This window comes from Aquila chrysaetos, chromosome 16 (assembly GCF_900496995.4).
Source record: "Aquila chrysaetos chrysaetos chromosome 16, bAquChr1.4, whole genome shotgun sequence".
NCBI classification, from domain to species: domain Eukaryota; kingdom Metazoa; phylum Chordata; class Aves; order Accipitriformes; family Accipitridae; genus Aquila; species Aquila chrysaetos.
In genome coordinates, this window is record NC_044019.1 from 5,172,111 (window position 1) to 5,195,815 (window position 23,705).

General features: G+C 62.5%; 2 protein-coding genes across 2 annotated transcripts; both read right to left on the minus strand.

Annotated features, from left to right (window-relative positions):
• Positions 1 to 2,038: 2,038 nt before the first annotated feature.
• E2F2 (E2F transcription factor 2) lies at positions 2,039 to 11,343 on the minus strand. The gene is given in 7 exon segments (XM_030039629.2): positions 2,039 to 3,668; positions 3,983 to 4,097; positions 4,290 to 4,448; positions 4,563 to 4,782; positions 5,146 to 5,233; positions 10,702 to 10,749; positions 10,751 to 11,343. Coding segments are annotated over 7 exon segments (1,353 nt in total). The 5' UTR covers positions 10,988 to 11,343; the 3' UTR covers positions 2,039 to 3,182.
• A 10,326-nt stretch (positions 11,344 to 21,669) lies between these two features.
• On the minus strand, positions 21,670 to 23,341 carry ID3 (inhibitor of DNA binding 3, HLH protein). Its single transcript, XM_030039864.1, has 3 exons — positions 22,774 to 23,341; positions 22,484 to 22,555; positions 21,670 to 22,218 (listed from the first exon to the last, which is right to left on the minus strand). Exons 1-2 carry the CDS (start codon positions 23,092 to 23,094, stop codon positions 22,499 to 22,501), a joined length of 378 nt encoding a protein of 125 aa, XP_029895724.1. The 5' UTR covers positions 23,095 to 23,341; the 3' UTR covers positions 21,670 to 22,218; positions 22,484 to 22,498.
• Positions 23,342 to 23,705: the final 364 nt, after the last annotated feature.

Here is a 23,705-nt window from a genome sequence, read left to right on the forward strand (position 1 = left end):
TTTGCAGACCCCCCCCATGTCCCTTGCTCCTGCCCCCCACTCCAAGCACCCCTCACCCAGGGTAGATAAGGGGATGACAGACCCTCGTCCTCTTTGCTGAGCCTCGAGCGGGGTTCAGTAAAACTCAGGTTTGTGCCTAACCAAGCAGAGCCGGTCCAAGCCCTGCTCTAATCCCGTGTTACTGGGGCGCTGGGGGGGGACAGGGACAGGGGAAGAGCCGTTGCAGGCCGTAGGGTGAACGGTTACACTTGAAAGATTCGATCCTTCAGGCACCGGCGAGCAGAGGTGCCCACGATTTGGCCTTGGGGTGCACTCTCCCCACCCCAATTTGATGGGGCGGGCAGCACCCACCAAAGTCCCGGGACACCTCCCTCGGCAGGGCTCTGGCAGACACAGGGTTAAGAAGCTGCAGCCCAGGCGGGAGGGGAACAGGAGGAGTTTGGGGGTTCCCGATGGGTAAGACCCCCCGCTGCAGACAGGCACCCCCAGAGCCTCCTTTGGGGAACACGGAGGGGGGGACACTGGCCTCAGCAGAGCAGCCATAGGGCCAGCCCAGGGCAGAAGCTTACAGCAGCGTGGGCCGGGCCCCCCCAAAACCCTGCAGCCCCCCCGGGGAGGGCCAAGACCCCCCCCAGACACCCCGCTTCTCCCCGGTGTACCGCGGGGTCCCTCCAGGCGCCGGGCTGGGGACAGCCCCTTTGCTGGGGTGGCCCTGCCACCTCCTGGCCGGCCTGGGGACTGCGGGGGGGGGGGGACACGACACGGCCCGGGGACACCCCCCCAGCTGCTCCGGGACACACAGCCCCACGGGGGATGGGGACAGGACCCTGGCTACAGCACTCTGTGCCCCTCACCTGGCTTACCTGCCCCGCGGCTCTCCTCCTCTTCCTCCTCCTCCTCCCCACCAAATGAGCGATGTGACACCAACGTGACCAGGTACCACCGGACATCACTGGGTACCACCGGACATCAGCAGGTACCATCGGACATCACTGGGTACCACCAGACATCACCGGGTACCACCAGACATCACCGGGTACCACACGCTATCACCAGGTACCACCGGACATCGTTGAGTACCAACAACAACCACCAGGTACCACCAGACATCACCAGGTACCACACATCATCACCAGGTACCACCGGACATCGTTGAGTACCAACAACAACCACCAGGTACCACCAGACATCACCAGGTACCACACATCATCACCAGGTACCACCAGACATCGTTGAGTACCAACAACAACCACCAGGTACCACCAGACATCACCAGGTACCACACATCATCACCAGGTACCACCGGACATCGTTGAGTACCAACAACAACCACCAGGTACCACCAGACATCACCAGGTACCACATGTCATCACCAGGTACCACCAGACATCACTGGGTACCAACAACAACCACCAGGTACCACACACCATCACCAGGTACCACCGGACATCATTGGGTACCACTGACCACCACCGGGTACCATCAGGCATCACCGGGTACCATCAGGCATCACTGGGTACCACCAGCCATCACCATGCCACCAGCACTGTTGGCATTACCAGGTCACGGCACGATTTGGCAGGGGCAGGTGACCTGGGGCAGCACCCTGGGCAAGGACCCTCCATGGACACAGCCCCACTGGGATCTCGCTCTGCAGCCTCCAAACCTGCCCACAAATCCGGGTACACAAGCCCGTCCCAGCGGTACCCGTAGGGACACGGCCCCTGGCCCCGGGGCTTTTCCCACGCTCCTGGTTCAAGGGGCTCAAGCTCGGGCGAAGGTTCATCCTGGCCAGGTTTGGGCTGAAAATCACCAATCTGCAGCAGGTCAGACCCATTTCCTTCACTCCAGCCACAGCTTCATCTCAATCCCCTTCGCCACCAGCTCTTCCAGAGCAGTCTGGCCAGTTAAAAGGCCCCAAAACAGCTTTTTTACTCTGAAAACAGGAGCAAAACCATGCCAACGACTTCCTCCTCCCAAACCGCTGCAGCATTTTGCTGCTTAGAGGAAAACAGCCCCTTATAACTCCAAAGTTTTGTTTTATTTTATTTCATCCCCTGCCGGGCAGAAAACATCAAGTGCCACAAGTTTTTCCACGCCAAAACACTCTCACCCATGCCGCCTCCAAGCCAAACCGCAGCAGAACAAACCCAAGGAAGAAAACTTAAATACACTCGCTTAAAAATCAAAATACCAACCCGACCCCAGCCGGCGCCGTGCCGGAAGGGGGTCCCATATAAATACAGTGCAATAATTACATATATTTTGCAATGGCACAATAAAAAGCCGTATCCAGCCCCATGTCTGGGGGCTCGTCCCGCGCTGCTTCCCAAGCCCCTCTCTGCAGGTGATGCTCCAGCCACCAGTCAATAGCATCCCTCCTCCCAGTACACTCCAGTTTCAATACCCCCAGCATCAATAGCTCCGAAAGGCTGGAGGGAGCTGGTACGGACTGGGTGAGAGGGGCCACAGCCCCCCAGGAAATACAGCTCTGTGTCCTGGTCAGGAATTTGCCAGAGCCGCTGGTTTTGGAGGCTGTGGGTGCAGTGCCCACACATGAGCTTCATCCTCTCTTCACCCAAAGGTGACTTCAGCTTTGCTGCCTCATTGTTTTTTTAAGGATATTCCAGCCGCAACAGGGGGAAAGCACCACTTGAAACGACCCGTCATGACCCCGAAGAACCAGTCTAACCGGGGAGCAACTGGAGTGGTCCCAAAACATGACACCCCCCCAAACACAGCCCATTCTGAGCAGGGGTTTCTCTGCCACCCAGGGGTGCCCCTAACCCACTCCATGCATCCAGAGGCACCTCCAGTCCACCAGCAGCCCTGTGACAGTGGTGGGTTATGGTGGGGGTCATCAGCGCTGGCACCCCCTGGTTTTATGGCCAGTGCTGGGACGGGACCTGGCTGGGTCCTTCCCAGGGGCTTACACTTCCCCAGGGTGCTCCCGGAGCCCAGCAAGGTGACAAACACAGCCCCCAGGTGACGACCAACCCAGGAGAGTGAGGAGAAGCCACCCAGGGTGGCTGACAAAAGCCCCCCCCCCCCCACTCACACCCCCTCAGAAAACCCAGCACTCTCTGACCCACCCACACTCTCCAGCCGCCCCACAGAGACCCCACGCACTCAGGACACAAGTGACCTGAGGGGACACAGACAACGGGGTGGGGGGTTGGGGGTCAGTGCTTCAGCAGGTCCCCCAAGTCGTACGCCTCAAAGAGGTCGCTGACGCCCTCGCCCTCCAGCCCCCAGAGATAGTCATCCTGTTCCAGGGGGGGCGAGAAGGTGACGAAGGGTCCCGAGTCCAGGTGGGAGAGGGCACAGGGCAGCTGGTCCTCCGTCTGCTGCAGGAGGTGCGGGGGTGAGCCCAGGAGCCCAGCCTCTACCTCCAGCAGCGAGCTGGGCTCTCCTGGGACGGTGAGAGGCAGAGATGGGGGTGAGGAGGGGGTTCCCGTGCCCCCCCAGCTCTGGGGGACGGCGTGGGGCGGTTGCGGGGCTGGGCCGGGGCTGTTCAGCAGGGAAGGGGGTATGGCGTGGTCCCGTGGGGAGGCGGTGGCAGAGGGGACGCCGTGGTCCTTGGTGGGGCTCTCCTCCGCGATCTCCTCCGGGCAGAGGTACACCTCGATGGGGCCGTTGGTGCTCTTCAGGTGGAGCTGGAGGTTGTCCTGGGGGGGGCAGAGCAAGGCTCAGGGGGGGCATCCAGAAAAGCACCCATATCCCACACCGCTGCCCCCAACCTGCGTGGGGTCCAGGCAGGGCATTGCAACCCCTGAAGGACCAGCTCAGGGTCAAACAGCCCCATGGAGACACCCCAAACCCACCCAGGGCCATGCTGCGCTGCACCCTTGGGACGCCCCAGATGAACCCATCAAGGATGGTGCAGATGCAGCAGCACCCACAGCAGCACCCACATCCCAGCCCCGACCACACTGCAAGGTGGGGGAATGGCTCCCGGCCCCGATCCCGGCCCCACACGCACCTCACTGAAATCCGGCACCTCCAGTTGCGTCTCCGGGGGAGCCTTCACGGCGATCACCGTCTGCTCCTGGAAGTTGCTGACGGCGCAGAGGTCCTGGTAGGTGACGTACGCCAGCGTGGACGGGGACGAGGTATAGGAAAAAGAGGGGCTGCGAGCGGGACGGCTCAACCCCCCCATCCCAGCAGCAACCTTCCCCCCAGCCCAGAGGAAGCCAACTGGAGGAGAAGGGGCACAGAGGGGTCCCCAAGACCCTGTCCCCCGTCCCCAAGACCCTGTCATCCCTCCCCGTCTCCCTCAGCAAGGATATCTCTGGTTGGCTTCATCATCAGCCAGCTGCTGGAGCTGCAGGGCACAGTCCTGCAGGAGCTGGTCCAGCGTCCTCTCCGTCCTGGCCAGCTCGGCCAGCTCCCCCCGCAGTGCCTGCTGCTTCGCCGTCACCGCCGCGTCCTCAAAGATCCCCGTCCCCCTGCCAGCGGAGATGGCACTTGAGTGACAGGACACCCTATGTGTCCCCGAGCCACCTGTCCCCCACCCTGCCCCGTCCCCATGTCCCATGTCCACCCCCCTCCGCATCACTTACATCCACTGGATGTTGTTCTTGGACTTCTTGCGGATGAGCTGGATGCCCTCCAGCACGTTGGTGATGTCGTAGATGCGACGTTTCTGGACCTCCAGCACCTCGGCCGCTCGGTTGAGATCCACGACGCCGTCGGGCGACTCGCTCAGCAAACGGATAAATTTTTTGGTGAGCAGCCCCAGCGAAGTGTCGTAGCGAGTCTTCTCCCCGGGAGACTTGGGGGCTGTGGGAAAACAAGAGACCCCCCCCCCATCCTCTCCTTAGCCTGGGCCATGGGATAGAGGTGACACGGGACTGGATATGCTGGGGAAATTAAACACTGTACGATCCCTAACCTGGTAGAAAAATAACCCAGAAATAACCCCCCCCAGGGAGCCTTCTGCCAGCGCAGTGAGTTGAATCGGCTCAAAGAGCTGCTGAGCAGCAGCAAGGAGGGGCTGAGGAGCGGGCACTGCTCCCACGGTGCCACCTCGGGTCACTTTGGGTGGTGCTAGAGGGGACACTGCCGCAGAGCTAAGAGGGGAGAGAAATGGGGTCTGTCCCCCTCCCAGCTCCCCCCCACCCCATCTCACCCAGCACCACTTACTCCTGGGGCTGGGGACCTGCGTTAACGTCCTGCCCTTCCCCTTGGGCGTGCGAAATTCGGGGCCCTCCAGGTCCAGCTTCCTCTTGGCCTGGAGCAAGAGAGAAAACCCCATGTCGGGGCTGAGCCAGACACCCCCCTGAGCCCCCCGAACCCTTCCCGGGGCATTGGCCGAGCCCTGGGTGCCACAGCCTGGGGTGGGGGGATCTCCCAAGAGGCTCATACTGTTGCAAAACCCCTTCTGGGAACGAGTCCCGCAGCACCCAGCAGGGCAAGGGGCCACCGGGAGAGCTGGGGGGGGGGGAGATGGGGGTCCCGGTACCCCCCCCGTGGCTTCCTCCCTGCTTCCGACACAGCACCCCAGCCCGCCCCGGCGCTGCCCTGGCATCCGCAGGGAACCCACCGGGATTTCCCCTCGCCCCCAGCTCCTGGCACAGCTCCGTGGGGCTGAGCCCTGGGAACGGCGGCAGCTCCGAGGCCGGATCCTCACCCCCCCCACCCTGCCAGCTGGCTTGTTGGGGTGCAGGGTTTCAAACACACACACCCCCCCCACCACCACCACAGTTGGAGGCAGCCAAGGGCACCCAGCTGCCACCAGTGCACCTGGGACCGGCCGGGCTCAGCCCTCCCTGGGGACCTGTGGGTGCCCCGGACACGTGCACCCAGCTGGAGGGAAACTGGGGCGAGGCGGGGGGGGGGGGGAGGCAGGGTGGGTGCTGGGTCCTGGGAGCGGGGACACCTCCCTGCACACACAGTCCCCTCGCCAGGGCAAACGGCTCTTTGAAATCGTCCCCAAGGGACCCCCCCCCAGCATCACCTGGGGAGAAGAGACCCAGGGAAGGGCGGGAGGGGCTGCAGCAGAGCGGATGCACAGAGGAGCTGGGGGGGTTGTCACCAAACCGCCACCCTCAATGCATGCAAATCCCCCTGGATCCCCCCACATCCCCAAATATGAGCAGGGGGGCTTTGGGGAGACACTGGCTCAGCAGCAGAAAGCAGCCCCCCCAGCCCCATCCCGTATCCCCCCAGTACCTGCTCCCAGGCCGGGCTGTCCCACAGGGTCCCCCCCAGCACGTCCCGCATGGCACCCAGGTCCCCGTGCTGGCTCAGCGTGGCTCCGACAGCAGCTCCCTGGGGAGCACACCCCACTTTGCGGGGAAGGGTTGGGCACCTCGGCTACGTTCCCACCTGAGGGGCCCGGCAGAAGAGGCGCCGGGGGCTGTTTTCCGCCCCCCCCAGGGAGCCAGGTTGGTCCCAAGCTCCTGTGGGAATCTCTTCCCTCCCTCCCTTCCCCGAGCAGGTTTTCCCCAGCGAACGCACCTCCATCCCCAGCCCCGCGGCCCCGGATCTGCCCCCGAGCTGCCGGCACCCCAACGGTTAATGCCGAGCGCATGGGAAACACCTGCCCCGGATCAGACCCCATGCATCTGCCAGCACAATTTGGGACGAGGAGGGGGGCATCATCCTGGCCCCCCTTCTGCTGGCACCCAGACCCTTGCTTCTCCAGACACCGATGGCAGTGGGCACCCATGTGTTCCCATCGTGCATGGGGCGGGGGGGTCAGCTGCACCCCGTCTGCCCAAGCAATGGGGAAACTGAGGCACAGAAGCAACCCACAGTGGGTCCTCGTGTTCCCAGCCACCTCCAACACCCCCCCCCAGGGCCACAGCTACGAAGGAGGTCACCCCTCCCCATGCACAAGAACAGGGGGACCCCCTGCTCCCCCACGTGCAGTTTGGGGCAGCGGGGAAGCTCGGTGGGCTCGGGCAGAGACAGGACCCCGTGGTGCTGGGACACACCAGCAAGGGACAATGGACAAGGGGGTCCCTCCTGTGTCCCAGCTGCCGCCCCCCCCGCGCCGAGCCGGGCAGGATTAGGCACACGACAGCTGAGCGGGGCACGGCGAGGGGCTCCCAGTACCCTGCCAGGGCTGGGGGGGTTGGGATGAACCAGAGCAGATGTTGGGGGGACAGGGACCAAACCCCAAGACACCCCCCCCTCCAGGGCACAGCAGGACCCCCCCCCCCCCACGCCTCTCACCACCCCCCAGCCACTGCTTCCCACGATGTGGGGACACACCAGTTACACCCCGATATGATGCTGGGAGTGGGAAAGGAGACTCGACCCTGCCCTGGGCGAGGGCAGGAGCTTGCGGGGGGGGGGGGGGGGTAAGGCAGTGGAGGGAGGGGGGGGGGGGGGGGCAGGCTGGGCCCCCTGCCAGCTCTGCCTGCCAAGCAGCCCTTGGCCCAGCCCTGGCGCCAGGGGCTACACCCTGCACCCAGCCCAAGCATCAGAGCAGCCCTCTCCCCCCGGGGGGGCCGCGGCGGGCTCCTCCTGCCAACGCTTCCTTTCAACAGCACCCGCTGCCTTCTCCGGGCTTGCCCGGGCCCTGCCCGGCCTTTCTGCCCCCCCACATCCCCAGCCCCCCCCCCACCACCACCACCACCCCCCCCTACCAGCCTCACCACCCCCCCCCCAGCCCGGGGCGTGGGAATGCAGCGCCCTGGGATGGGCACCCAGAGCTGGCAGGGGGGCCACGGGGCACCCTGGGATCGTGCCACGGGGCACCCCGGCATTGTGCCACCATGCCGGGGATGCTGCTCATGCCGAGAGGCTGCTGGATCAGGCCCCCCCCCCCCCAGGTGCAGCCCCCACTCACTGCCTTTGGGATGGCGGAGGGTTAGGGGAGCACGGGGGGGGGGGGGGACAGGGGGAGGCAGAACTCCCATATTTGGGGGGTCGGGGCGGGGTTCAGCCCCACCGTGGGCAGGGGAAGGAGGCTGACCCCCGGCCCTGGCCCTGGGATGGGGAGACCACCCTGCACTGGGGAGGAAGGCAGTGCCCCCCATCCCGGGTACCGCTCCCCACTCGGAAATGCAGCCGGCATCTCCATCCCCTCTGACGGACGGAGCGGGAAGGCCTGGCCGGAGAGGAGCTGGAGGCTGTAAAAGCTGGAGCCAGAAAAAGCCCCTCTGGGCGACAGGACAGCCACCACCTTCCCACCCATCCTGACCCCCCTGCCCAGCTCCCTGCACCCCCAAAAAAACCCCCTCCTGCCCATGCAGAAAAACCCTTGATGGGATCAAGGGGGAACAGGATCACCCTGGGTCACCCCAGAAGAATCCGGGGTGCCGCTGAGCAGTTCTCCCACTTGGGAAGGGCTCCAGCCCAGCACCCACAGGGACTGCCACCCTGGGTGCTCGTTGCATGGGTGGCTCAGCCCTGCCAGCTTGCACCGAAACCGTGGTGGACTCTGAACGCCCTTGTCCCGGCACGGAGGAGGCAGGGAAACATCGGTCTCTCCGGGGCTCCTTTAAAGCCCTGAGCCCCTATAGAGATCCCATGGCCCCTATAGAGACCCCATATGGCCAGAAGCAGGGCAAATATTCAGGATGGGATTGGCACTGGCTAAAACCACTCTGAAATATGCATTTTTCATGGGGAAAAACACACTTACCTACTCCAAGACCCTCAAATCAGACTAAGGGAAATCTGAGACTTTTTTGGACCATGAGACACAACCCATCCCGCTTTCCCGCAGCCGGACTCGGGGTGATGGGCTCCCTCCAGCTGGACCAGGTGACCCCAGATCATTTATACTGCACAAATCCAGCAAGCAGGTGGGAGCGGCAGCAATTGCCCTGCTCGGGAATTGGGAGGAAACGCTCATTATCTGATTGCCTCGGATCCGCACACAAAGGTTGTGCCCATAAACGGGGTGTGGGGTGGGGGGAGCCCCAGCTGCCGGCGCTGCGAGTGTCACACCGGGGTTGGAAATGGGATCTCCAGCACCAGGAATGGGATCATGGCATCAGGGAATGGGATGGGGACGGAAGGGAGCGTTGCTTGCAAGCCACCAACGGGGATGCAGGAGCACTTCATGTCCCCACGTGTCACATGAGCCCCCCCAGACCCCATTCAGAGGACAGTTGTGGGCAGGAATACCCTGAGCACATCCTGGCATAGGTGATGATGGTGAGGGTGGTGATGACAAAGAGGCCTTTAGCCCAAAACTTCTTTCTCCCCACGTGTCACTTGGGGACAAGCACTTCATGTGCCAAGGTGTCACACAAGCCCCCCCCAGACCCCATTCAGGGGACAGCTGCAGGCAGGAGGAGCACCCTGAGCACCTGCTGGTGTGGGTGATGATGATGATGATGGTGGTGATGCCAAAGAAGCCATCCGCCCAAAACCAGCTCCGCAGCAAGGCATGGAAACGGGACTGTGAGTCTGTGGGATGTCTTTAGGGGAGGGGGTCTTTAAGGTCTCTCCTTAAAGAACAGTGCCCGGCAGCGCAGGATGCAGCATCTCATGCGGTTCAGAGACAAAGAGGCTGGGGAGGAGGCAGGTGGCCCCGGAGCCCCCCCCCGGGACAGGACTCACAACAGCCCCAGCCAGCCCCGCAGCCGTGGCACAAAGCGGGGAGCAACGATAACTCCTTTCGCCCAGCCGCGGCAATGTCCCCAGCTGGGACGAAGCATCAGGGACCGTGGAAAGGAGGGGAATAAATAAATAAATCAAGCCTTGAAAAAACTAAATCGAAGTTAGTGGGGTCTGGGATCCCTCCCAGGACCCGGGGAGAACAGAGGCTCACAGTGAGGGCTGGACACGCGCCCAGGCTGGGGCAGGCAGGAATTAAATGCCAGCTGCCAGCGGGGCCGACCGGCCGGGGGCTCGGCAGGGGCCCTCAAGGAGGAGAGACGGGCTGGGCAGAGCCACCCGCACCCCCCGATGCTGGGCACGGGGCCAGCGCCCGACCTGGGCCTCAGTTTCCCTGGTTAGGGCAGCGGGTGCCGGGCAGCCCTGACCCCGGGGCTCGGTGACAGGGACACAGCCAGTGCCAGCAACCCCCTCCCTCTGCCAACCTGCACGGCTCCCAGTATCAGGGTCCCTGCTCCAAAGCCTTGGGGTGTCCCATGGAGGATGGGGACTGTTTCAAATTCACACACACCCCCCAAAAAAAAAAGGCATTGCAAGCCCTGCTGTAACTGCAGGCAGGAACCAAGCTTGGGCAGCGGTGCTGAGCCACCCCTGCCCTGCGTCCCCAAACCTCCCCAGGTGACGGGTCACCCCAGGGGTCACAGCCCAAAGTGGGGAGACCCAGCAGGCAGGGAGGGTGCCCCCCCACCCACGGCAGGCAGGAGGGCTGCCTGCACCCAACCTTAACATGGGAAGAGGTTTGCGAAGAGCCTCAAGTGCCACGGCCGGGCTTTGAGACATGACCTGAACTGTTTGCAAGCCGGAGAAAGGCAAAAAAAAGGCTGAAAAAGGCTGAAAAGCGGAAGCCAGGAGCCAGCTTTGCGGGCACGCAGGGGCGAAGGGAAGTTGAGAAACGTTTGAGCCATTTCACTGCGACTTCTGATTTCAACCCTTACCCTCCCCCACCCCAAAGAGAACTTAGGGGGGTGCAGACCCCAATATAAGCTGCATAATTTGGAAGGGGAGGGTGCTGTCCATCCTGGGGTCACCCACCTCTTGCTCCCTGCCCTGCACAGAGCCCCCAGACCCCCGTCCCACCGAAGCGATGCCCAAGGAAGGGATGGGGTGCAGACACCTTACCGGCAGCCGTCCCACCGAGGCCGAGCGGAGGGTCCTGAGCTGGGGGCCCCTGGGGGGTGGCGTAGAGACACCCCCCCCGGGGAGCGGGGACGCTGACAGCCGCCGGCGTGTAGACCTGAGTGAAACTGCCGGTGGGTAACGGGGGGCTACCCAGGCTGGAAACCCCTCGCTCCACGGAGCCCATCACCGACATGACCTTCTTCGGGTGGTGGTGGGGAGGGGGACGCGGGAGGGCGGTGCCCCCCCTCCCCGGGGCGGGGGACACTCCCCTGGGGAGCCGCAGCATTGCAAAGTCCTTTCCGAGAAGGCCGGCCCGGGGGAGGGGGCAGAAGCACCCCGCGATTTTGCAGCAAGGGCTGGGGAGGGGGGGTCACAATCTCAGCGGTGGCATTTTGGAGGAGCGGGGGGGGGGGGGGGGGGGTCCGCCGGGCGCTGACACCGGCCGGTCTCCAAAAAGCCCCCCCCTCCCCCCCCCGAAAAACCTGCAGAAAAGCAAAGCGGCGGCGGCACCACCAAAACCGGGCGAAAAAAAGCGCTTTTGGGCCCCAAAATCACCCGCGTTCGGGCCGGATGGGGACGGGGCAGCCCGGACCGTGGCCCCCCCCCTCGGCCCGGTGCCCCCCGCGCCCGGCTCCGCTCCTGCCCGATCGCGCCCGGCCCCGATCGCTCCTTTCCTTTTTTTTTTTTTTTTTTTTTCGGGTGTGTGTGTTTTTTTTTTTTTTTTTTTTAAGCGCCAAACGCCCTCCCGCGAAATTCGGATTTCCCGCGGAAAACGCCGCGCGCTGATTGGCTGCTGCTGCCACCACCCCGCCCCTCTCCTCCCCCCCCCCGCAGCAGCCAGCGGCGTCGCGCCGGGAGGGGCCTTAAAGGGGCCGCGCGGCGGCGGGCAGGGCGGGGCCCTGTATGCAAAGCAGGGGGCGGGGCCTCTTTGGGACCACCTGTTGGGGGGGCGCTTGGGATGGGGGTCACTGGGGTTGGGATCGGGACTGGGATTGATTTTTTTGTTAATTATTTATTAAAGGACACCCCCCCCCCCAGTCTAGTGTGTTCCAGGCTGGGGGTTGTGACACCCCCCCCCCGTCCCCATCACCCCCCCATCCCCAGCTGCAGTGACCCGGGGCACTGGGGGGGGTTTGCATCTATTTGGGAGACAAAATTTTTGGGGGTCCTCCAGCATAGGCTGTCTGGCAGCAACTCCCCCCCCCACCGCAGGCAGGGGTCAGTGCTGTTTGGGGGGGGGGCAGGGACCTCAGAGGGACTCAGCATGAGCAGATTTGGCCCCTGGTTCACTGACAGCAGTTCACCCAACCTGCCACCCACTGACAGCAGTTCACCCAACCTGCCACCCACTGTCCCCATCGGCCACCCACCACGTGTCCTTGGGGCACACGAGGTCTTTCTGGGAAAGGGGAGGGAGAAAGAGGGGGTGAAGGGCTCCCCGTTTGGCCCACGGGGTATTTCAGGGTGCAGCAGTAGCAGAAAGCACCGAGGCAATGGTGAACCCCTGAGTGAGGGCAACTCTGACACTTACTGGGACCAGTAAAAGGCCACCACAGCCACTGAGCTGAGCCACAGTTTAATTCTGCTGAGGTGACCGAGCCACAGTGGTTGATTCCACTCCATCACCTGGTTGCCCTCCATCTGTTCTTTCCTCTCTGTCGTTCTCCTCTCCGTCGTTCTCCTCTCCATCGTTCTCCCCAGCAAAAGGCAACTTCATGCCCAGGCCTGGGATGGGGATGTTCAGATGCAGAGATGGAATTCCTTGCAAAGACAGACAGACAGATGGACAGACACACACACCAGCACCGTGGCCTCTGCTGTGGATGAGGATGGACACCAGACCTCCAGACTCTAACTCAGCTTGCCGAGGGACACCCAAAAATTTGCCAAGAGCCTCCGATCCAGGACAGACATTTGCCTCCCACCACACAAGGGCTTTGAGGCAGAACAAAAGGCCTGGCAGCAGTAAAGCCACGGCGCGGCTGGGCACCGTGTCCCTCTGCCAGGAGCACGGCCAAGCTTGGCAGCTCAACCCACCCAGACCTTCATCTTCCCCCCCCCCCTACAGGGAGAAAGCAACTGCTGTCTCTATTTCAGCACACAAAGACAATGCCATGCCCAGTTGGGTGGATAAATTGGTGTCGCTTGGCTGCCTTGGGCTGGCTTCAGCTGCATGACCCTTGGGACAGGGACAGGGACATTGGGGTATGGGGAGGGCTCGGGTTCTGAGCGCTTGGGCTGGCGGGTTGTGCCCCTACTTCCTCCAGTTTGGACAAAGGGGAGATGACGTCCCCACGCTGCATCAATGTGACCTTGCTGGGGTGGGGGCTGTTGAAGGAGATGGTGTAGAAAAGCCTCCGCTTGTGCTCCTGCACGATGTTGAACTCAATGGCCCTCATCTCCTCGACTGTGCTGGGAGGCACAGCCAAGGGAAGCGTTAGGACCATCCTCCCCCCGCCCCAGTACCTAATACCTGCTCAATAAGTCTTCTCCAGGTTTTCCAACCATGGCTTTCCACCAGCAAAGTACTCTCCCATGCCAGAAGCCACAGGCTGATATCTCCCTGTGACCCCAATGCCTCCAGATGGGTGACAGCCACCAGCTTCCCCCCCAACCCAAAAGGGACAGCTCTCTCCAGAGAGGTTTTATCTTGGCTGTGTATAAATGGGCTGATTCCCCCCCATCCACCCTACAACCAAGCCAGCAAAGAGGCAGGAGGTTTGGAGCAGGTCTTAGACCCTGAGCTCCTCCCGGATCTGTTTGTACTCTCTGATGTTCTCCTTGCTGCTTTCCAAGAGGCACTGGACTTCATGCAAGATCTCCTCGCCCAGTTTGCCCAACTTACTGTAGGTGAACAGGTCCTGGGAGACAAACGTGGAGACCCCATTCCCTATCACCTTCAGGCTGAGCTGAGGGTCCATGTTGACTTCTCCGCTGTCCAGCTGAAAGGGTTAACACAGCAATGTGCCTATGTCTTCTCCTCCATCAGCTGCACACAAGGACCGACCCTCGTCATCAAACAAGCCAAGCCCAGAGTCCAGCGCTACAGAGATGGAAATCCTGGCCTTTAAATGCTGATGGTGAGTGCAAAGTGCAGATCTCTGCTATAACCACCTTCAAACTGCTGGAAGATCTCCACTTCTAGGCTCCTCCCCTCCTCCCATTGGTGTTTTTTGTAAGAAACACCCATTTTATCAAACAAAGGCCTCATTCATGATGAAGATGGTGAAGTAAATGGCCACCTTCATCTTCAGGGTCTGCCCTTCTTCCCTGTTGGGGACACGGGCCATCTGGTTGACAGTTGGTGGTGGCCACCTCGCCAGCACCAAGCCCCGAGGAAGCCTCTCAGCATCCACAGGAAAGGACTCCCCCCATGTGCCCCACATCTCTCCCAGGGTTGGGGGACAACACAGCTCAGCCCCAGCCGTCCCTGAGCCCCCCTGCCCCGTGGTGGGCTCAGTCCCTGCTGCGTGCTCACTGGAAGGTCTCGTAGATGTCCAGCCTGCCGTCCAGCATGATGCAGGTGAAGAGCGAGTACAGGGCTTTCTCCAGGCCACCAAAATGGGCCAGGACAGATTTGCCAAACAGGATGATGCCCAGCACCGAGAAGATCTGCATGGGGACAGTGATGTGCATCCCAGCACCTTCTCCACGCTGGGAAGGATGCTCAGCATCCTCCAACCCCCAGCACTGGGGCTCCCTGGCATAACCAGGGTCTGGCCAAGCTCCTCAGCCTCGGTGCTGGGAGCTGAGCCCCCGCCTCCAGCATGCCTGAGCCTGCCGGGGAGGTGGGATGGACCAACGTGGTGGGAGAGGATCATCCTGCTGCTGGGCTCTGTGCCTGCTTTCCCCACGGTCCCTGAGGTGCCGTGGCCAGCGCTGGACCCCAGTGGCCAAGATGCTTCCCCAGGCTGATGCTCCCAGTCCAGGCGGGCATTTCCCAGCCATTTACCAGCATGGAGATAAAGAGGATGACCGTGATGTTACAGAGGTCAGGGATGACCTTGAGGATGGCCTGAAGCATCCTGGCCAGCCCACGGACCTGCAGCACCATCACCTCATCACCATCAGCCTCATCGCCCTGGGGCAAGGCGAGAGAGCCCATCACTGCACTGACCACGGCAGGGGAAGGAGCCAGGAGACTTGGGTCCCCTCCTGGCCTGAGGGTCTGGGAAGGGTCTGCACTGCTCCCCCTGCCCCCAAACCAGGGTAAAAAACTGAGGGTGACGAGCAAGCGATGACATTGCCTTTCCCAGTGCAGATCCAACATGTGGGATGTGGGATGGGGCCACCACGCCCGGACCACAGCATCTCTGCTCAGACCAACATGGGGACACCGGGGGCTTTGGGGTACGGGACCCCCTGCCCTCGCTCACCTCAGGATCTGGAAAACCTTCTGGACGTTCCACTTGGGAATCAGGGCCCCCACCATGAGGCAGGCCACAAGGAAGAAGTTGAAGCCGTTCCAGATATCCAGCAGGCAGAGGAGCAGGGGGCTGAGGCTGCGTTTGTAGACCCCAAATGAGGGCACTTCCCCTAATATTCCTCCCCCAGGAACATCCACAGGGGAGAGGGGACTACGGGGGGGTCCATGTGCCCCATGGCTATGCCCGTGGGGGGGGCACAGCCGGCCTGGTAGCAGGTGATGGGCCACCAGCCGAGCACGGGTGGCTAGCAGCCCCAATGCCAAACATCCCTGCGCCTGGGGGGGGGGGACACCGGCGGAGGTCCCGGTCCTTGCCAGGGTGGGGAACCAGAGGAGGGACCGCGGGGCCGGCTTTTCCTCCTCTGCCCTGGAGACGGCAGCAGCGAGCCACGGCCGCGGGGCCCGCACCGCCCCGGTCCCCCCCCCCGGCCTCGGCATCCCCGGGCAGCCGCAGCCGGAGTGTATGAGGGAGCGTGGGATGGAGAGGTGCAGGGAGGGATGGACACGGGGAGGGAGGGATGGAGGGACACGGGGAAGGAGGGATGGAGGGACACTGGAGCCCAAGGACAGAGGGATGGAGGAGGGACTCAGGGATGCAGGGACAGAGGGATGGAGGGACGCAAGGATGGAGGAATGGAGGGACTCAGGGATGCAAGACAGAGGGACGGAGGGATATGGGGACATGGAGATGGAGGGACAGAGTGATGGAGGGAATTAGGGATGGAAGGATGGAAGGAATGAGGGATGCAGGGAGGGAGACAGGGGAATGCAGAGATGGAGGGATGAGGGACTCAGGGATCGAGGGACACAGGGAGGGAGACATGCTGAAGGCCTCCAGCCCAGCTCACCACAGGTCCCACCTTCCAGTACAGCCAGAAACCTCTGAGCCAGTTAAGCAGGACCTCGGTGACCAGGGCCACCAGCACGACACTGTCTATGATATAGCTCAGCCAAAACTGGAACTGGAAGAGGAGGAGGCGAGAGCACCACCGGGCCCGGGGCAGGACTGAGGAACACGTGGCAACGGCCCACTGGGAAACCAGCTGAGGCTCTCTCATTGGACCCACACTTGGTGTAAAAATACAAAGCCTTGTGGATTCTCCAGCAGCTAGTATGGATGAATTCACTGCCCAGCTGTGAGAATGGTGACCCCCCCCCCCTCTCCATGCACGAAGCTTGCAGGGAAGCAGCCACATTGGGGCATCTCTCCGCCATCAAGCTGGGCTGCGGGGTTTCATGGACCCATCCCGGAGGCAGCAAAAGGGCCAAGGAAAAGCCAAGGGAGCGGGAAGGGCCAGTGGCAGGCGGTGGTGGGCATGGCCGGCACTCACACTCCAGGGCAGCATCGTGGGGGTCTAGCTGGTGCTCACCACCTCCTTGATGGCGATAAGCACAGACAAGATGAGCTTGACAGTGGGGTGGGTGAGCAAGTGGCCCATCCATACCTTGGCCATGTATTCCTTGTGGTCCCAGGAGTCCTGGAGGGGGAGGCAGGGTGGGGAGCCCAGAGAGGGTGTCCCTGCTGTCCCGGTGGGCTGTGGGTCCGGCACCCATCTCCCACCCCACCCTACCTCACTGCACACCCCATCTCTGAAGTCAGCGAGCAGCCACTGCGGCTTCTCGTCTGGCTCCCGCTGGCACTGGTGGCAGGGAGGGGACAGAGGGTCAGGCAGGCCCTGGTGGCACCACAATGGATCCGGCCCCCCCAGACCTGGGTCCCCCCCCCCAGCCCAGAATGATGGCAGAGGCTCCTCACCCTCCAGGATACTGGCAGGAGCCCCCGGGGACCCGCTGCAGTGTGACCTCACCGTTCTAAGCAGCAGAATGTGTGACATCATGCTTCCGTGCCTCGTGACATCACTGCTTCTCCCCAGCAAGGGGGAGGGCATGGAAGAGGGAAAGGAGCAGCGGAGTGTTGTGGAGGCAGAGAGGTTGATGGGGACTCAGTCCCCCAAACTGGTCTGCCTTCAGTTTGAAACCAGAGGGACGCTGGTGGCTTCAGGACCCCTGCACAGCCAGGGAAAAGCGAGGGGACAAGGGACACATGCCAGAGCTCCCAGAGGCAGGCTGGGCCAGTATCACCATGGGCCTTTCCCAATTATCCCTGCAGCTCCCCTCCTCTGTCCCAGTTTGCTTCCTGGAGCTGCAGCCACTTCCCGCTATACAGATGGGGAAACTGAGGCACAGAGAGAGTTCAGGGACCCAAAGGCCCCAAATTTTGTGGATGGAGAACCAGGTTTCTGTGCTGATTCAGTCCCAAGACCAGGTTGACCTTCCTCGCATCACATCCGTCCCCCAAATGCTCCCCCATCACCCACCCCATCCTCACCCACGGCCATCCCAGGAGAGCCTGTGTCCCCACGGGTGTCAGTGGTTCACGTCTCTCTGGGTGATCAAGCCCATCACAAAGCTCCATGCTCCAAATCCCCTCGTTAATTAAAACCCAGCAGTAATGAGTTCCTTTCTCTGCTCCAGCCTTCACCTCCCTGCAGCCCTGGCCCCAGAGAATTTTGGGGCTGCGTTCAGGTGTGTGGGGAGCCCTGGTCCCTCCGTGGGACAGAGCCCCAATGTCACGCGTGGGAAAGGGAAGGCGAGGGGCTGGCAGGAGTACGTGGGGTGGCTGCTGGGATGCTGGGTGGTCTCCAGGGGGGTGGGGAGGGGGCTTTGCTTTCCCCACCTGTAAAATGAGGGGGGACAACCCTGCTTGTTCCCTGTTAAAGGGAGGGGGCAGGAGCAGCCCCCCCCCAATCCCATAGCACCCCTTGGAGCTCCAGCCAAGGGGATACTGAGCTCCACCATGGCTCGGTTTGCAGGATGAACCCTCCTGGTCTGGCAATTAGGAGCCTCTGGGGTGGAGGGTGCCACAGGAAATTTGGGGGCCTCTGGGAGGATGGTGGGGGAGGCTGAGGTTTTGTTCACCCCTTCCCCACGCTGGAAATCCCGAGCGTGCCTCAGTTTCCCCACTCAGCGCTGGCGTGGGAACCGGAGCAGGGCGAGGCATGAGCAGGGTGTCAAGGGCGCTGGGAACGCCCTATGCTGGGCAGGATGGGGCCAATGGGTTGTGTGGGGCTGGTTTGGGTGCCATCCCCAGCAGAGCCCAAAATACACCGGCAGCCCTGACTCATCCCCACCCACAGAGCCAGGCCAGGGGCCGGGAGGAGCTGGAAGATCCGCAGGGTCCCCCCCTGGGCAAAGCGGCTTCCTGAGCTGGAAGGAAACCCACGGCGCCTGGGGTGGGGGGCCAAGGTGCTGGGGGGGGGGCTGCGCGTTTGGATTTGGGGTGCTGTGCACGTGCACGCGTGTGGATGTGTGTCCCTGTTGGCTGGGTCAGGGTGTGCACGCGTGTGTGTGCATGTGCGCGCATGTGCGTGTGTGCATGCGTGTGCTCCTGTTGAGTGGGTGCATGTGTGTTGCACCCCTGTTGCAGCCCATGGGCATTAGTGCATATATACGTGCGCACACACGTGTCTCGGAGGAGCACACGTGCAGCCGGTGCCTTGCTGTGGGCGTGTGTGCACGTGTGTCTGCCAGAGCGTGCGTGTGTACACACGTGCGTGCCCTCATCGGGCTACGTACGTCTGCATGTGTGTAAGCGTGCGTGTATAAGCGCGCGCCCATGCAAATGCGTGCGCGCGCGCGCGCGTGTAAGCGCGCGCGGGCACGCGTGTGCGAGTGCCCGCAGGCGTGCAAGCGCGCGCAGCCACGCGTGCGTACCCGCGTGCGCCCCGGCGCACGCGTCCACCCGCGCTAAGTCCCCGCACACGTACCCGCGGCCTCCGAGCGCGCACGCGTGCACCCGATCCCACGCGTGAGCGCGCCCAACCGTGCGCGCCCGCCTGAGGCCACGCGTGTGAGCGTCGCATCCGTCCCAGCGAGGCGGCGGCCGGCTGGCGGGGAGCCGGGGAGCCGGAGAAGCGGGGGGGGGGGGGGCCCAGGCCTTGGCCGGGGCAGGCAGCGGGGAGGAGGAGGAGGGAAGTGCGGCTCAGACAGTACGGCGCCAGCAAACACCTGCAAACAGCTCCGGGCACACAATGGCAAATACAGGTGGGGAACCGCGGCCTCCGTCAGCGCAGCCGATTGCATCAGACTCCCGCTCTTGCCAAGAGGCGAGCGAGCCGGCCTGGCCGGCCACCGGCACAGCGGCTGGGGGACGTTTGGCCTTCACCCCCCCCCCCCCCCCCCCGCCCTTGGGGTTATTTTTTGGCTTGCCTCATCTTTTTGCACCCGTGTAATGTAGTTGGGAAGATAAAAGCCAAGCCTGGTTTGTTCGGCTGGGGGCAGGGGGGGGGCATTTCTTGCACTACGTCTGCCCCGCAAGGTAAATCCCAGCCCTGGCAGGGCAACGGCATCTATTTTTAGTTGTGTTTTTTCCCTTTTTCTTTTTCTTTTTTTTTTTTTTTTTAAACCAGGGTTTCCAAGGAAAGCATCGGTATCATGCCACAGCCCAGGCTGGGGGTCCAGGCAAGGCTTCTCCGTCGTGTCCCCCCCCCCAGCTATTCCCGGGGCCTGGGAACAGCAGGGCGGCTGTTCCAGGAAAGGCGCCGGGATCCATCCGCCACGGGAGAGGAGGCGACGGCCCTGGGAGGCTTCCCGGGATCCAGTGCCAAATGCTCGTCCTGCCAAACCCCGCAGCCCCCGGGGAGCCGCAGCCCCCGGCCTTGGCCGAGGGAATCCCTTGCCCTGACCCCCCCGGCGAGGGGACGGGGACAGGGGCCACCTCCGCTCCCCTGGGCCAGGAGTCCCCCTCCTCCTCCCTGGTGCTGTTTCCATCCAAAAAGCCCCAGCAGGACTGGTTTCTCCCACCCCACCAGTGCCTGTCCCCACTTCTCCCAGTAAGCCCCAAACTGGGCTCATTAACTGCTCCCACAGGTCCAGGATCTCCACCGCCATCACCCCAGCTGGGGGACCCATTGCAAGCTGGGGTGCTCACACCATGGGGAGCCCCATTTTGCAGCTACTGAGACCCATCCCCATGCCCCGGCTCATTCCCAGGGCGCTTTTCCCACCCACCCCAATTAAATCCCTTTGGCACATCAGCACTGGCACTAGCTGGAGGACCACGACACTGGGGTGAGCGTGGGGATGCTCGCCCCTAAACCACCCCTCGGCTTTTCCTCCCAAGGCCAAACCCAGTGGAGATGGCAAAAGCCTATTTTTAGCCATTAGCATAACACCAGCTCGGTTCCCAGAAGCTGTGGTTTCCAGCTGAACACCCTCACCTGCCTCCAGCCGCACTGGGACAGCCCCCTGTCACCCCATCCGTGGGTGCCAGAGGGTAACCTGCCCTTGGGACAACAAGCTGGGAAGAGGGAGGGATGTTCCCAGGGGTTCGTGATCCCGTTGGACCGGCTGTTGCTTTTTGGATGGCCCACGTGCTGCTTTTCCCCATGGAAATGCCCACAGACAAGGGGTGCTTGGTGGGTGCCAGCTGCACCCCGAGCTCACGTTGGCCGTCGCAGGGACGGGGGCCGAAGCCGGTGCACGCGGAGGAAGGTTTGCACCACCCTGTGCTCCAAGACCCCTCCTGCCTTTTTCCTCCTCCCATCTTGCAGCCCCTGACCCAGCTCACCTGGAGGCTGCAACACCCCGGGGACACCCCGATACCACGGGGCAAGCACCCACGCCATGCCTGGCCGAGCCCACAGCAGCAAAGCCAAAGCCCAGCACAGGGGATGGAGGAGACGGTGCTACAGGTGGGGGGATTTTAACCCTGGGGGAAAGCAGTCAGGCCTGACCCTGATTGCAGGCAGGCCAGCACCTTCCCCAGGGAGCAGGATCCGGCCCAGCTGTGCTGCAGCCACGGGGCTCCGCAGCTGAGCCGGCCGGCGGGTCGCATCTGCTCCGGGGCCAAAGGGAAACCACAGCATTAATCCGAGGGGAGGGAAAGGCATTTCTGCTCCCAACACCCCTTCCCCAGGGTGCTGCCCCCCCTTCCTGCCCCCCCCGGGCCTCAGCCCCCGGGGGGGGTTCCAGGCCAGGCAGGGGTGTGCAGTGTGGATGCCACCTGGGGAATTGCAAGACTCGGAACAACCCTAATTAGAGCCAGGGCAGCTGCAGCCCAGAAACTCCCCTTCCCTTGGCGGGGGGGATATCCTGGGGGACCAGCATCACCCCTTCCAGCCCAAGAGAAGCTCAAATCCAGCCCCAGGGCACCGGGCAGCCCTTTTTTTGCAAGGCAGAGAGTAGAAACCGCTGGAAAAAGCATCTTTTCCCCCCCTCCCAGGGCTCCAGCTACACCTCCAGATGGTCCCCGGGGCTCAGCAGCTTCTTCACTCCTTCCATATCAGATAAGCAGAGCAGCACCCAAAATAGCTGGCAGACACCTCAGCCGGGAGACAGCAGCCTAGGGTTAATTCCTCCCATACCTGAGCTGACATTTCAAAGCTATTAAACAATTAATGAGATTCCTACCGTAACCCTAGAAGTTACAATCGACGAGAGGGTTCGGGGGCTCCCACCCCCAGGATGCTGGTCTCCCACCCATGGGCGCACCCCAGCTCCCTTCCACCCCAGGGATGGAGAAAAACATTCAAAACGACCTGTTGGGTTTTTTTTTTATTATGTAAAAATGGTAACTTTTATAAAAAGTTTATAAAGCAAGTACAAGGCATGTTCGCAGAAATTCACCTTCCTGCACAAAAGGTACAAAACGTTAATACTCTAGTATAGAGCTCCACAATACACGAGGCCGCAGCCCCAGAGAGTTTGGTTCATACTCGAGGATGTCCCCCCCCTCCCCAAAACCCCCTAATTCCCCCCCCCACTCCCACCCCACCCCACGAAACACCTTTAAAAAAAGGACTCGCTGCTATAATCCAAAAATATACAGACAACCGCCTCTTCATCAGTCTATCATTAAAAGTTATCTCCTTGAAGTTCGGGTCCAAAGTCCTGTTAAAGCCGGGATGCTGGCGGTGGAGGGATGGAGGAATGGGGGGGGGTCGGGACCAGCCGCTCCCCGCCTGCGGTGCCCGGGCCCGGGGGAGGCGATGCCGGGGCCGGTAGGTCGCAGACAGCCCGGCGCCACGGAGGAAGCTGCTATTTACCTCCGGCTGATAACGAACCAGGAACCGACACTCGCTGCCTGTTTGCTAATTGGCACCGGGAGGAGAGAGAAGAAAAGGGAGACGGGGGGGGGGGGGGGGGGAGGAGGAGAAAGGGGGGAGGGAGGAAAAAAAAAAATATAGAATTAGTGTTGGGTTAATTTGGGGTTTGGGGAAGGGGATTTGGGGGTCGCCCGAAGCGGGGGGAGAGCGTTGTATTGGGGCTGGTGTTGGTCCCCTGGGGATGTTGGTGCTGGGTGAGTGCGGGGGGGGGGGTTAGGGGGTGGGATGGGGGATTGGGGGGGACACTCACCTGATGGAGGAGCCGTTAGTGACACAAACTTCTCTCGTCTTTGGAGCAGAGTTCAGAGGCGAGCTCGGCCGCCTGCGGAGAGCGGGGACAGGGCTCAGGGCCACCCCGGCGGCGGGGGGTCCCCAGCCCTCCCCCTTCCCCACCGCACCACGACCCCCCCACATCCCCCAACGCACCCGGGGCCGGGCATCACCCACCCCAGCCCTACATGTCCCCTCCGTGTCGTCGTCCCGTCCCCCGTCCCCAAACCCAACATATCCCCCCCCGCCCCAGCCTAAAGCAGCCCTTACCTTAAGGGAGAGCAGGGTGGCCTCGGAGGAGGGGTCGCGTCCCTTGGCCCCCTCCTCCAGCACGATCTGGAGGTCGAAGATGTAGTCGATGACATGCTGGAGGATCTCCACCTGGCTCACCTTGCTGCCTTGCGGGATGCCCGGCACCAGTTCCCGCAACTTGGAATAGCAATCGTTCATATCGTAGAGTAAGTTCATGGGTTCCTCCAAAGCCGGGCTCTTGTTGTTGCTCCCCCGGGCGATGGCCAGACTCTGCTCCGAGAGGCAGCAAACGGCCTCGTAGCAACTCCGGACGGATCGTACCGGGCTGATGGCTTTCATGGTGGGGTTAGAGCTCGCCTGGGGATGCAGGATGGGAAGGGGAGGGGAAGGGGAGGAGGGGGGGGGGAAGAGGGAAGAAAGAGTGCCCGGTGGTGGTGTCGGTGGGTGCCGCGACGGCTGGGGCTCTGCTGGGATCTCCGAGCACCGGGACCACCAAAGCCTGGACCCCCCCGAGCCCTGGATCTATCACCCCCCCCCGGAGTCTCGAACCCTCGGACCTCGCTGGCGCACTGGGGAGGGGACGGCCCCGCGCCGCCCCTTATATAGGCAGCGGGCGGGGCCACGCCCCCTCTATGCAAACGAGGCGGGAGCACCACCTCTTTTATGTAAATGAAGCCGTAAACCCCACCCTTGCATCTAAATGAAGCGAGAGGCGCCGCCCCCCCACCCTTACCCCCACCCCAAAAAAAATGACCCTTGGTGGCCGGGGTGGCCTTAATGGGGGGGGACGGGGACGGGGACGACACGACCACGCAGGTTCCCCACCCCATAACCGACCCCCAAACCACCCCCTTGGCGGGGGGGGGTGACTTCCCCCCCTAAACCCCTTGGACACCCCAACCTGCCCACCCCCCCTAATGAATCCCCCCTTATTTTTAGGCAGCACGATG

Coding starts and splice junctions, on each gene's coding strand:
- ID3 (XM_030039864.1), bottom strand. CDS start 23,094: ATGAAAGCCATCAGCCCGGTACGATCCGTCCGGAGTTGCTACGAGGCC. Junction 22,556..22,773: donor CCACCCTGCTCTCCCTTAAG/GTAAGGGCTGCT, acceptor CGCTCTCCGCAG/GCGGCCGAGCTCGCCTCTGA.